The sequence below is a fragment of the Eublepharis macularius genome, chromosome 8, assembly GCF_028583425.1.
Source record: "Eublepharis macularius isolate TG4126 chromosome 8, MPM_Emac_v1.0, whole genome shotgun sequence".
Taxonomy (NCBI): domain Eukaryota; kingdom Metazoa; phylum Chordata; class Lepidosauria; order Squamata; family Eublepharidae; genus Eublepharis; species Eublepharis macularius.
In genome coordinates, this window is record NC_072797.1 from 138,009,867 (window position 1) to 138,023,140 (window position 13,274).

Genomic DNA, 13,274 nt, shown 5'->3' on the forward strand with positions numbered 1-13,274 from the left:
ATAATAAATTTTTACTCTCCAAAATTTGGCCAGGACTTCCTTAAAACAAAGATGCAAATTAAAGCTATAAAACAAAATCATTCTGCATTTTCTGAGAAACTGTTCAATATTCTAACTTATCTCTCAGGAGGAGGAGGAGAAATCATACACAGGAAAATTACCAAAGTTTAAACAGGTTAATATGTTCAAAAAGCATGGTACGGCAACAGCATAAAAGCATCTGCCATTTTTTAAAGGAAGGTGAATTCATCTCTATTTAGCCAGCTTTTGCTGTCTAGTTATTCTGTTTCTCTTGTCAGTCTCCAGTAGTGTGTCCTTTAGCTATAAGCGAAAACAACCGATCCCCTACCAAGACACATCTGTTCTGAGTCCATATTACAGCTGGGAGGAAAATGACACCTTCAACTGCATAAACCAATAAAGATTGTCTGATATAGTTTGCCCCTGTTGCTACTACGCATGCAACCCACCGAGTTAAAGACTGGTGACATCTGCTAAAGAATGTCAAGGGTGAGGTGAACAGGAAAAGGTAATGAATCATACTGTGCTATGGATACAGCTATACTTTCTTAGGAAACAGCCCATTCCATACCTCAGGACTTATTCAGATGGCACCTGTAAGCATGTCACGCAATTACTGCTTACTTTTTCTTCTAGTTAGAGGTAAACTATAAATATTTCAACCATACCAAAAAAAACAGTTAAGGCTGACTTTTTAAAAGTCAGAAAATACTAACTCAGCCCCCTTGTGTGATTGCAAAGCTGTCCATAATTAATGGCCATGCGCTTTTCACCAAAAGAAAGCAATGGCTTAATGTAAGTTTGACGTCCTCCCTAGTGATAAAATTCATCTTTTTATACTTCTGTTGGACAAATAAAATGCAACAGATACACATCTATAACAATTTTGTGGGTTTTGCATGCTTTTTTCTTTGTTTGTTTTAGTGTGGAAATTTAAAATGAGATTTCTAGATTTCTAAGTTTTACTCAGGGAAACAGAATGGGAAAAAATGGGTTTCGTAATGTGTTGCAACTTGAAACCATGCATAATGAATCGAATGCTTTGTCCCACATGCTGTAAATGTACAGATCCAATTTAAAATTATTTTAGACAATTCGTTTTAAAAGACCCCTCTTGAGAACAGTAGGAGTGTGAATTTGCCTATTCATAATATAAGCTTGATACCCGTACTTCACTACAGTATTTAACTACTTAAAATCCAGTTATAATACTTATGGGTATGTAATATTTTTTGGTTTGTGTTTTGTTGTTGTTGCGTTGGCAACCCTAGTGAACTTTGAGGGGAAGACTAGGAGGTGCATTTGACCTCAGGACACATTCAATGACTCCCAATAGCAACTGCAGACTGTTTAGAATGTGGGGGGTGAGGACCAATCAGGCCGCATATGCAAATGACATTGAAAGGCTGGCCCAATCAGAGAAGAGTGGCCGAGCTGGCAGTGGGAGGGGGCGGAAGCGGGCAGGAGCATGCCAGCCACACAGGGAAGCTGTATCCCTTTGGGAAAACACATTTTTACCCCTTTTTACCCCTCTGGGTAGTGAATTTCTTAAAATTCCTTTTTAGTGGGTGTTTACATCATGAAAGGAATGTTTTTCCGAAATTTCATATTTCTAGGTCCAGGGGTTTGGGCTGGGTGTTGATGAGTCAGTCAGGACATTTGTCTTTATATAGAGATTAGCTATAATCTTTTTGAATAATATTTTGTGGAGCTCGAGCATTTTTAAATAATTATCTAAAGAGGGGTTTTTTTCTGTATATGCTTCTAGGCTGTATTTTAACCAATAATTAATATACTGGTATACCATTAAATCAATTTTTAAAAGCCAATTTTAAAAAACTCAAAAAAGCTCCCTCAGGAGGCAGGGGAAGGAAATGGCCACCACAAAGGCAGGGAAAATGGCTGCTAAGTGGGTGTGACCAGGAAAATACAGACCTTCCCATCTATAGGGCAACCAGCACAGCTTTACTGCAATTTTTCCTAAAACATCACAGCAAAAGATCTCAAAAAAGTCAAGGAAAACTTGGAAAAAAAGCACAAAAATACCACAATGCTGTAGGGAAGTAGGGGGGAAGCAATGGGGCAAATCACTACTTTGCGCATGGCCAGGCATAATTATTAAGATACTAAAATGGTATTTCGCCTAGAAGCACAATGGTTAAACCAACAAAGTATGTGTAAAAAGCTGCAATCCTCTGTTCAGTAGAAGGATTCCCAGATGCACATGGCCCCCATACCTGTATCAGTTAGGTAAAAGGGGGAGCTTTGGCAGATTCAGCTTGGGATACAAAGGTGTGAAAAACAGTCACATGCTGAAATTCCTTCCTCTGCACCAACTAGTAAAAAAGTAGTCACTTTGTCGCATGAGGTCATCCTAATTACCAGGAAATACATTGCATTGAAATCAGCGGCAGTTTTAGAAAACAGACTGTTTCTACCATGTACTTTCCATACCAGTGTCATGGTAGGAACTGTTTTCTTAATTCCTGCCAGAGTTATTTCCAAGGAACTAGTAGCATATTTATTTATTTATTTATTTAAAATATTTACATCTCAATTTATCTCTCCCAATTCAAGGCAGCTATCAAAGCAGCAACAGCTGCAAGAATAGAAAAAACACCCAAAATGACCAATAATAAAATTAAAGACAATACAAATATTGTTTGTGGTGGTAAGGGTCTATGGATGGATTAAAATGATTGTTCTTTTCTAGCACAAGCTTCTTTCAGTTACTTCAATGATCATATTTCAAACAGATGAGCCTCTGTTCCTTTTGAGACAGAATTTCCTTCGTTCAGTATAGCTACTTTTATTGCAGGGTTTTAGCGATAGGAAAACTGCACATATATATATATATATATATATATATGCAGCACGTTCCCTTTTGGCATATGGAAGGAACCATATTGAACTAAACATGGGAAAACTTTAACACACTCTATGATCAGGAACTGATGTGAACTCTGGAAACAGACATTCACATATAAGATAACGAGTTACCTTGTGGTAGAAATAAACCATTTGAATATACTTTAAATTAAAGTAGAAAAGAAATATTAAAAAATCAATGAGTTTGAGGAAATATGCATTACAATTCTTCTAACATAACTAGGCTTTCCACCTTCCTCTTTATTTGATCCCATTTCATAAGGCTATTTCAGACGTACGTTTTTCAAATTGTATTATAAATCATTATGCACTGAGGAGAACTAGTGTGTTGTGGTGCCTTTGTGAACTATTGACCAAGAAATCCATGGTTCAAATCTCACCTCAGCTATTACTGCTCAAGGCAACAAACAATCTACTACATTCTCAGACCTCCATCAACAATGTGAAAATAATGGCTGAGTGGAGGAAATTCTAGAGAGGAGGAGTCAGGGCCTATTCCGGCTAACTACCTAATGCTTGTGGCTGCGGTCATATGGAAGCTCTCTCTGTGCTGCTGGCTATCTTTTGGGTCATTCATGCATGCAAGGTACCATGACATAATAACAGAACTGCTGAATGTCCATCCCCTAAATACAAAATATTTCTACCACAGGAAGTGGAATTGAATAGTAATTGCAAATGCGCTTCTAGTGCCCCTTGAAGCACGTATGAGGAGCTTTCCTTATTCCCAGCAGCTCTATGCATGCTTTCCAGCACCTTTCATACTCCGAGGGAATACCCAGATCAGGGTGGTAGTACTTATGACGCAGCTCAAGCCCCTTTTTTAGAAATCCTTATTTGTGTTACTGTTTTCAAGGGTATTCCATTTAATAATAATAATAACAGCAACAACATTCAATTTCTATATTGCCCTTCAGGACAACACCCACTCAGAGCAGTTTACAAAGTTTGTTGTTATTATCATCCTCACATTTTTACAATTTTAAATTAATGTAAGTTATTAATTGAATTCACACACTCATTCAGGCTATAAACTGATTAAATAATTTACAGTGCAGTCCTAAGCCAAGTTATGCCTTTTCAAAGTCTATTGAAGTTAATGGGTTTCGAAGGATGTAACTCAGTTTAGGTCTGAAGCAGCATCTACTAAAGTCTGCTCAATGGGACTTATTCTCTGGAATCCTAAGGAATGCACTATGTATTAATTAAGCAAATGCCCTTTAATGATTGATTATCTGGTATGTTTTTTTAAAAAATTGTGCATTAACAAAACTTTATGAGATATTGGAGAAAGCCAGAAATAACTTTTATTTTTAATAACCAACCCTATCACTCTTTGTTCAAAAGAAACACTACCTTTAATATTTTCTTTTTATTATTCACTTCTATATTAGAACGCTATTCAAAATGGCTGTTAAAAAAAAGACAATCATGCCTTTAATGTATAGCTCCATTGATTACAATTTGTCCTTACTGTTTAATATGGGCCTGCAAAAATTAATCAGCCTAAGTCAAAGTTGGTTAATCTACCAAGTAAGCCAGTTAAAAGTTATACTCCACTTCAGATTGATCCAGCCTTGCGAGTGGTTTAATGGGAATTCAGAGAACAACTGATAATTTTCTGAAAAGTCAAAGGGCTTACATCAGGACGCGTTGGATATTATGCTGATCCTAACGAATCTGTGTTGAGCCATCCAGAAATCTGGTTCGAAATATGTGCAAGATTGCTTAATTAATACTAATCAATGTTTTACATTGTACATTTCCCCTCCAATGTATCATTTCCCCATTTGATACAACATTTTGAGACTAGGCCTAAGTAAGTCTACTCCAAATACCACACAGATCTATTCAATGTATTTAACAGATAGTTTTATATTGCTCAGAAAACTTTTTTTAAATGCCAGTTTTAAAGATGGATTTGTAAAATTAGCCATCAGGCAAACTGATCATGCAAAAATCATTAGAGCCATTGCCCAGTTCTCATATTAGCATGATGTAGCAACAGAGTTTTTTTGCCATGTTGCCAATTCATGCTGTAATTGGCAGCGTTGTTTGAAATGCCCAGTACCACATCTTTCTAGTTATGGGTATCATGTCACAGTGTCATCCTTTCCCAACCCTCTCCTACCCTGGTTTTAAAATAAAATTTGAATGCTAGTATCACCAGAAAACATGATAGCAAATATGACTGACAAAAAATGCAGCTGGAAAATTTAACAAACAACTATCCTTTTACAATCTCATTATTTTGTTGATAGGCTGACTCACAATTTTCCTGATGAGTTATTAGTACACTCATTTTAAATCCATCTTCTTTATTGAGTTGCAGTGTATGTGTGCGTATACATTTACTTGGATCTTTCGTATAAAAACATATGATCAAAATTACTTACAAAAAAACCCTTGACCTCCCGGACAAGGTTTTGCAATGAGAAACAGGTATTGAATATAGAGATTGATGATGCAATTTCATATAATCCTTTCTTGACTATAATAAACAATGAGGAAGAACAGGGGGAATGTACAATTTTGTTTTCCTTTACCTTCATCTCTTTTGCGTTTGTTGCTTTCACCACTGGGGGATGTAATTCCCAAAATTCCGCTAATGGAATAGGAGGAACCCGCTGAGTCAGTGCTTACTGAGGACCCTTGTGTCACGGAACCTGTGGAGGCTGTAATTAGAAGCAAATGAATCAATGTGCAGACCAGCATGCGTGAGAATATTCCTGATTCCTGTCAAGACTGCCATCTTTCATTTCTATATTGAAATACCCCTCGCCAGAATACCATTCATTTCTGCAATTCCTTTGTAATCTTGTGCTTTGCAGCCTGGATGCATTTTGTAAAAATTTAAATTTCATTTTCTGGCATGCTTCACAACACAGTCCTAAGGACTGGATTTAGCTGCAGTGACACAAAGAATGGTTCTCTACTGCAGTAGCTAAACTAGCATACTGTATTTTGCAAGCAGGGCAGAAATGCCTTGCTCTTTCCCACTTGGGTCAGCCACTCCTCTCAGCCCCAGCTCCCCAACTGTGTTGTGGAGACAATAATAACACTAACTTGTTCAGTGCTCTTAGGGCACTAATCTGTCTAGAAGAGCAGTATATAAGCACAGTTGTTGTTGTTAAATCATATGCATCACTTATAACAAGGAAACAGCTCTGGGGCCATTTATCTAATCCTTAGGAAATAATATTTTTCCAAAGTTTACAACACTTGGATAACTATAGCGCTCTGGACCTTTCCAGTCAGGATTCAGACCTGGGCATGGGACAGAGACAGCACTTGTAGCATTAGTGGATGATCTCTGTCTGAAAGTAGACAAAGGTCATGCCTCCTTATTGCTTCTATTGGATCTATCTGCAGCCTTTGATACAGTAGGCCATACCATCCTGTTGAGGCATTTAGAAACAGAAGTGGGCATCAAAGAATGTGCCCTGGACTGGTTTAAATCCTTTCTCTTGGAGTGGACTCAAAGGGTTGCCATTGGAGATCAGCTATCTCCAGAACGGGAATTATCTTGCGGGGTTCCACAGGGCGCAATCTTATCTCCCATGTTATTCAACCTCTACGTAAAGCCTTCAGGAGAACTCATTTGCAGCTATGGAGTTGGAAGTCATCAATATGCAGATGACACCCAACTCTATCAGTGCAATCCTATGGAGAGTTACTCCAGTCTAAGGCCATTGACTTCAATGGGCTTAGACTGGTGTAACTCTGCATAGGATTGCACTGTATATCTTGCTATCCAGGTACCCACAGGATGCAGCAGAAATCTTAGATCGTTGCCTGACAGCCATGGTGAAATGGTTGAAAAAACAACAAATTGAAATTGAACCCAGACAAGACTGAAGTGATACTTGTTGGGAAGCCAGAGATCCTGAAGGACATTGTACTCCCACTTTTGATGGAGTTCATCTGACCCTTGCAGTCTCAGTTAAGAGCCTAGCAATTATACTGGATCCAGAGTTATTACTAGAAAAACAAGTTAAGGCAGCGGCAAAAAATGCTTTCTACAACCTCACTCTAGCCTGGAATATGGCTTCTTATCTTGACACGGCTGACCTGGCCACTTAGATCCATGCTATGGTAACATCAAGGCTTGACTATTGTCCTTCAATCATATCCAAACTCTGCCTCTTGAGTCTGCCAAATAGTAAGGTTGGGCCCATTCGATACTCATAGCTCCGTTGATGTCACAGGAAATCCTAGCTTTGGAAAGAAATGTATCTACTGGATTCAGTACACAAGCCAGATATTCTATATGCTTTATGTGTGTTTTTTCTCTTTGCTTTCTTGGTTAATTTTTCATATCAGTAGCATTTATTTTTAGTTTTGTAGGTGATGGCCATCTTCATTTATTTACTTATGAACCTGCACTTGAGAGGTTGATTTTTCAACAGTATGGATCTGCCAAATACAGAAATATTCACTATAGTTTGTCCAAAGTCTGCTTTGAGGTGAAGTAGAATTAATTCTCCTTATATGGGATTTTCTAAAGGATAGCTGACGTTGGGGTTAGATTGCCAAATTCTGTTTTTGGGAAATTCCTGGAGATTTGGGAGTAGACCCTATGGAAGTCAGGGTTCTCAGCAAGATATAATGGCACAGAGATCACCCTCCAAAGCACCCGTTTTCTGTCATCTAGAGATCAGTTTTAATTCCAAGAGAGCTCCAGGTCCCACATGGAGGCTGACAGCCCTGTTGTCAGCCACACCAGAGTGAAAAGATTGCTCTGTTATAGCCCGATCTACAATTTTTTTGATTTAAACCAGTTAAGTCCTTCCTAAAATCAATGGGATTATGCAAACCCTCAGTCTAAGAACTTCATCTTAGCTGAACGGTGGATCAAGTTGTTAATATTTAAAACATGGCTTCAGCTCAGAAAAGCTAGTGATTTTTTTTTAAAAAATGCAAATGAAATTTACTGTATTAAGCTCTAAAGGATGATGTAGAGAAAAAAGATTACAATCTTCACTAAAAAGAAAAGAGTGATTAAAAATATCAAATCAAGGCAGTCACAACTCAGTTAAGCCAAAGTATTTTGCTTCAAGATGGTTTCATCTTATTTTGTTCAGCAGGCCTGTATCAGCTTGAATAAATTATACAGGTGGTTTGCGTTAACCGAGTTAGCCTTTAAGCATCCATGCTATATTCCTCAGTCAGAGATTCCACCAGAAGGACTCCGCTATACAGTCCATCACTCTTCAGTGACTATAGTTAGATGGTCTGCATCTGAATTAGGCAAAAAGTGGGGGGGAAACACAAAGTTTTGAAAGTTTTGCTACCTCTTCACTCAAAATTGCAAGCGCACAAAGAATTATGGAAGGGTTGGTTGATAGAAGAAAAAAATACATTCAAAACTACTTACTGACTAATGATGCAGAAAATGTTATGAATAACTATCCCTTTCTTGATTTATTACTTTAATTATCTGACATTCTATAGACCCCCATTAGTGGGGTGATTTTTTTTTTTGGTTTAGATTTCAATTTTCTGTCTCATGGTGAAAGCTATTTATCATAATAATCAGTAAAATTCAAAACCTTTTAGCAGTATTTATAAAATTCATTTACCATGTTCAGCCCTTGGAGAATGACAAAGAAGGTGCATTAGTACGTGGGGTGAAGTTTTATGCGCAGAATTATCTGCCCATAAGAGTGATTAAAAGTTCTTTAGAACAAACTGTATTATATATATATATATATATTTTAAACCATTGCCTTACCTATGCTGTGACTGGAGGCTGGGACTTGCTGGTTGGGGGACTGCTGTACCTTTGTCCGTATAATCCTGCATATATAGATAAATGGCTACTTAATATTATGCCTGAGACCAAATCAGATTTGCAAATATATAAGAACCAAACATGATGAGCGATACTGTTTCATCGATTACTATTGCAGTTCCCAGGCAAAACGTTGTGATTCTCTTGGAGGTTCACCAATGAATACTGACAGTTACCTATACGTAACACAAGGCATTACTAAAAAGTAGGCAATATCTGTTTTTGAACATTCACAACAGTTGTTTGAAATTCTGCCCCATTCATATATTCCCTATATATTGTACATTCATTCTAACATAGATATCTAATTCTGTTCTCAAGACAGAGTACAGGAAAGGCAGCTGACATCAATAAATAGCTTGAAGTAAAATACAACACACCACAAATCTCAGCCTGAAGACAAGACCTCAGTTCTTTACAAATGGCCACTATTTTGTATAAAGTTAGTTTGAATTAATGTGTTGTGTTTAAATCCTATTTGATTAATGTGAGACAAATTTGTTTCACCTATTTTGTCTCATTAATTGCACTGGATTTTAAGCTCAGCTGACGTTATCAGGATTGAAGATCTGGAAAGTAGATCAGGTTTCTATATGATCCCATCTAGATTGCCAAGTATGTGGCAATCTACATACTTGGGGAAGTGCCTGGTTGCAGCTGGTTCAAATAAACTAGCATGACCAGCACGGGAGGCAGTCAAAGCAGCAACGGTAGCTCTAAATCCCAATAATAAGAAATGTTAATTAGGTTGTTTTCCCTTTTTGTTCGCTCCCATTGGCTGATTACAGCAACATGAGTAAGTGCCCTTGTTATGAGCATCACCATAAATAAAGGCATTGTGCTGATTTATTTAAATTGATTGGTATCCAGACCAATCCTAGCATCAAAATATGTATTTACACCAGCACAGCCTGTTCTGTTTCCATATTTGCACATATTCAAAATGCACATATTCAAAAAAGAAACTCCCAGCAGGTTGTTATGGCTTTCATTTGTGTTGGGATAAGGAAGAAAAGTTAATGAAGAATAAATTAGATTGTTATGGCTGAAAATCTACAACAGAGATGAGTTAAGAACTATGATCGTAGGAGGTCTCACTCTTCACCTTTTCCGAGTGACACAAATGGGTATCTTGCCATTGATTTAAATAAGAACAAAACTGATGCATTCATTATAAAGCGGTCTTTACTTAAATTGCACACAGCTAATTGACGTAATTCTCCACATGGTATAGATGCCTCTTTTAATATAATATTTTATCTGGCTGCCTGTGGGTTGTTGATTTCCTCTGTGAATAGATAACTGGCCACACTCCCAGTTTATGTCTGACTATCATCCAGTTTTGTTTTTGAGTGTTTGGTACATTCACAAAATATTGCTGATTTTTTAAAAAAATTCTAGGAAAGCAGCTGGGGAAGTGGGGGGGGGGTGACAAAGCGAAATTATTGTATCTCCCTTTTCCTTTGTGTGATTCACCAGTCTAAAGACCATGATAATGTAATTGTTTTTGTGTGTACCTGTAGTAATATAAATAGTCAACAAGCTATTATGTATGGGTCCACCTTTGAATAAAGATTCTGGTTGGATCTTAATTCCCACAAACTGAAGGAGTTGGGGGCAGTGAATCTTCCCTCCAGTTCTTTCCCTAACAGCCTGCTGTGCATGTTATGTGCCGTCAAGTCACCTCCAATCTATGAAAGAAAGACTGCCAGCTACAGCCCCCCCCCCCCCCAAATCCAATGCTGAGAGACAAGGGACCCCCCCTGAATAATTTTCCATGTACTGTGAGGAGGGCTGCTGTAGGGAGGGGAACTCTGATAAAATTGCCTTCCTTGTTCTTTCATGAGCAATTCATTTAAGCCATTTAGCACAGGCTGATTGGAATTGTTTAAAGATTAGTGCATAGGGTGGCTGGAATCCATACTTCTTTCACACTGCTATGAATGAGATGGTTGAGTTCACAGCATTATCAATGGGTCTCAATGTGGAAGGGTTGTGGGCTAGTTGCACACATAGCTGACTGTCGGACTTCCTACACCACACACACTGTGCACAGGGGCCAGTGTAAGACTGGTAGTAGGTCATCCACACAAAAATTTAAGGGCTTTCTAGCTTGTCCCCTAAAGCCGTTGGGGTATTTTTTTTCCTGCCATGATAAGGAATGAGAAAGAAGAACATTTGAACACAGGCAGGGCACACTTCCATCTTACTGAGCAATCTTGGACAACACCCACACATACAAGATTTGGGGTAGAGTTTCTAAATCAGAGGTAATAATCAAGGAGGGTGGTGGTGACTAGACATGGGCACGGACAGCATTACGAACAGAAAAAACCCACGAACACCCCAATCTGCTGTTTGCAAACAAGCTGTTCGTGATGCCCCATCCTAAACGAACAGGTGGTCGTTGCAAGCCTCGTTCGTTGCCTTCGGCAGCTGTTAATCAAGCCAGACAGTCTGGCACCTGCAATCAATCCCCTTGGCAACTGGAGGCAGGGACTGAACTCTGTCTGAACTCCTTCTGCCTTTCCTTCTGGCTTCAAAGTACTTCTAGCAGAGAGTCCCTTTTTTGCCACTGTGAAGAGAAAATGACAGCCAACGGGGAGACCCATGAATCATGCCTTTCCCAGGGTGCAATCTCTCTGAAATTTGAGGGGTCTTCAGAGGACAGTGAGGACTATGTCCCCTGCAAATTTGGTGGGTATTGGACATTGGGAAGGTCAGCTGGTAACCCCTCAAACTAGCTGCCAGAAGACACTGCTATTTTTGCCAGGACAGGGCCCTTTAAACTATCAGCTGGCAGGCAGCAGGGGGGAATCCCACCCTGTCGCCTGCCAGCTGATAGTTTAAAGAGATCTTTAAAGGGCCAGGTAAGTGGGTTTGAGGGGAGGGTGGCTAAGTGGGGGGGTTGGGGGGGTTCTGGCCCCCATGAACAACGAACAATGAACATGTCCGGGAACAATTTATGTTCATCCATGTTCGTTGTTCATTGTTCGTGGATGGCAACGAATGACAAACAGGGTGTTTTGGGGGGGGGTCATTCATGCCCATGTCTAGTGGTGACTAAGCACTTCTCACTTTAGCTGTTAAGCTGGAAGTCAAAAACAATTCCTTTTTTCTCAAAGTATACTATACCATGGGGGTGGGGGAGTTCAGTAGAAAATGCTGAACAAGGTGAACATGCTTTTGGTGGTTACATGATGGAGATCATCGGGCATATCAGTAGAATTAATAGGATAAATGGCACCTCCACATGAGAGCTAGCTTTTACTCCTCAAACCACTAGGGGTTTTCAGGCTTAGCTCTCTCTGAAGGCAGCTTAATGCTTGTGCAGAGGCTATGATTTCCATGTATATGCCAGCAATTGTAATGGAGCACATGTATGCATGAACACAGGAGAGAAAGCACCTTATATAATAATAGCCAAGTAGCAAAGATCTGAGGGTACTTAAATCTGGAGAGTGGAGCATGAACAGACAAAATAGATCTTCCTATGCACCTGAAAAATTCCCCAGGTTGTAGAAAAATCTAAAATCTAAAAAAACCCCAAACATTGGGTTTTTTTAAAAAAAAAAGATAAAAGGAGCACCTGTAGCTTTGACCAGATGCCCTCAGTGGCTGTTGCTAGGCAACCATAACAGTTTAGCCAGTAGTCCAGGCTTGGTTTCTTTCAGTAAAAGGCAGGGGGATGGACCATGGCCCTTTCCAGGGCTGTTTTGGCCTTCAGTGGAGAACTCATTGGGGCCTGGCCCAGAAGCAACCATTGGGTGACTTGATACCATATTTCTTGGATGACTCACCCAGGCCTGGTTGCTTGCTGCTGTTCAACAGCAGCCCCCTTCTCCCCAAAAGCCAGTTTAGTATAGCAGTTAGAGTTTCAGAGTAGGATGTGGGAGACCCAGGTTTGAATCACCACTCTGCTGTGGAAGCTCAAGGGTGACTGATCCAGTCTCTCACTCTCACCCTAACCAGACAGAGATCTCTGTCTTTTGGTGCTACACCTCTGAAGATGCCAGCCACAGCTGCTGGCGAAATGTCAGGAACTACAATGCCAAGACCACGGCAATACAGCCCGGAAAACCCACAACAACCATCATTCTCCGGCCGTGAAAGCCTTCGACAAAAAGGTAAGTTGATTAGTGAGTTTGAAGGAGAGAAGGGCATAGGGAAAGGTGAACATATGGAGGCTGCCAGGAGGAAACAGTGTGGGGAAGGGAATACAGGGGGAAATGTCTTCTGCAAATCTTTGCTGGTTTCCCACTGTGCAACTGGGCCCAGCTCATCCAGCACCACCATGCTGCTGAGCTATAGGAGAGTGGCTGCTGGGAGGGGCAAGGGGGAAAGGTGAACACATTGGACAGCCAAAGGCAAGTAGGAAGAGAGAAGGAAACGGGTGAAGGGGAGAGGAAATGGGGGGCAGGGAAGGAAAAGCGGACACAGTGGTGGGGGAATGAGATATCCTTGCAGGTTTCTGGGCTTTAATTCAGACCACTCTAGGAGGTTACTATATGGTGGCTGTTTAAGATCTCCACTTCCCAATTTAAAGTGTTTATGCAGGGCTATATTTGTG

The 13,274-nt window shown here is 39.7% G+C and overlaps 1 protein-coding gene across 2 annotated transcripts in view; it reads right to left on the reverse strand.

The window, feature by feature from the left end:
• The window catches only part of PAX5 (paired box 5), a 362,503-nt gene that overhangs the window by 330,646 nt on the left and 18,583 nt on the right, over positions 1-13,274 (reverse strand). For both annotated transcript variants that reach the window (XM_054987283.1, XM_054987282.1), the window contains exons 4-5: positions 8,645-8,709; positions 5,457-5,585 (exon numbers count right to left, since the gene is read on the reverse strand). In XM_054987283.1, the coding sequence (XP_054843258.1) occupies positions 5,457-5,585; positions 8,645-8,709 (194 nt within the window). The remainder of the gene's footprint in view (positions 1-5,456; positions 5,586-8,644; positions 8,710-13,274) is intronic.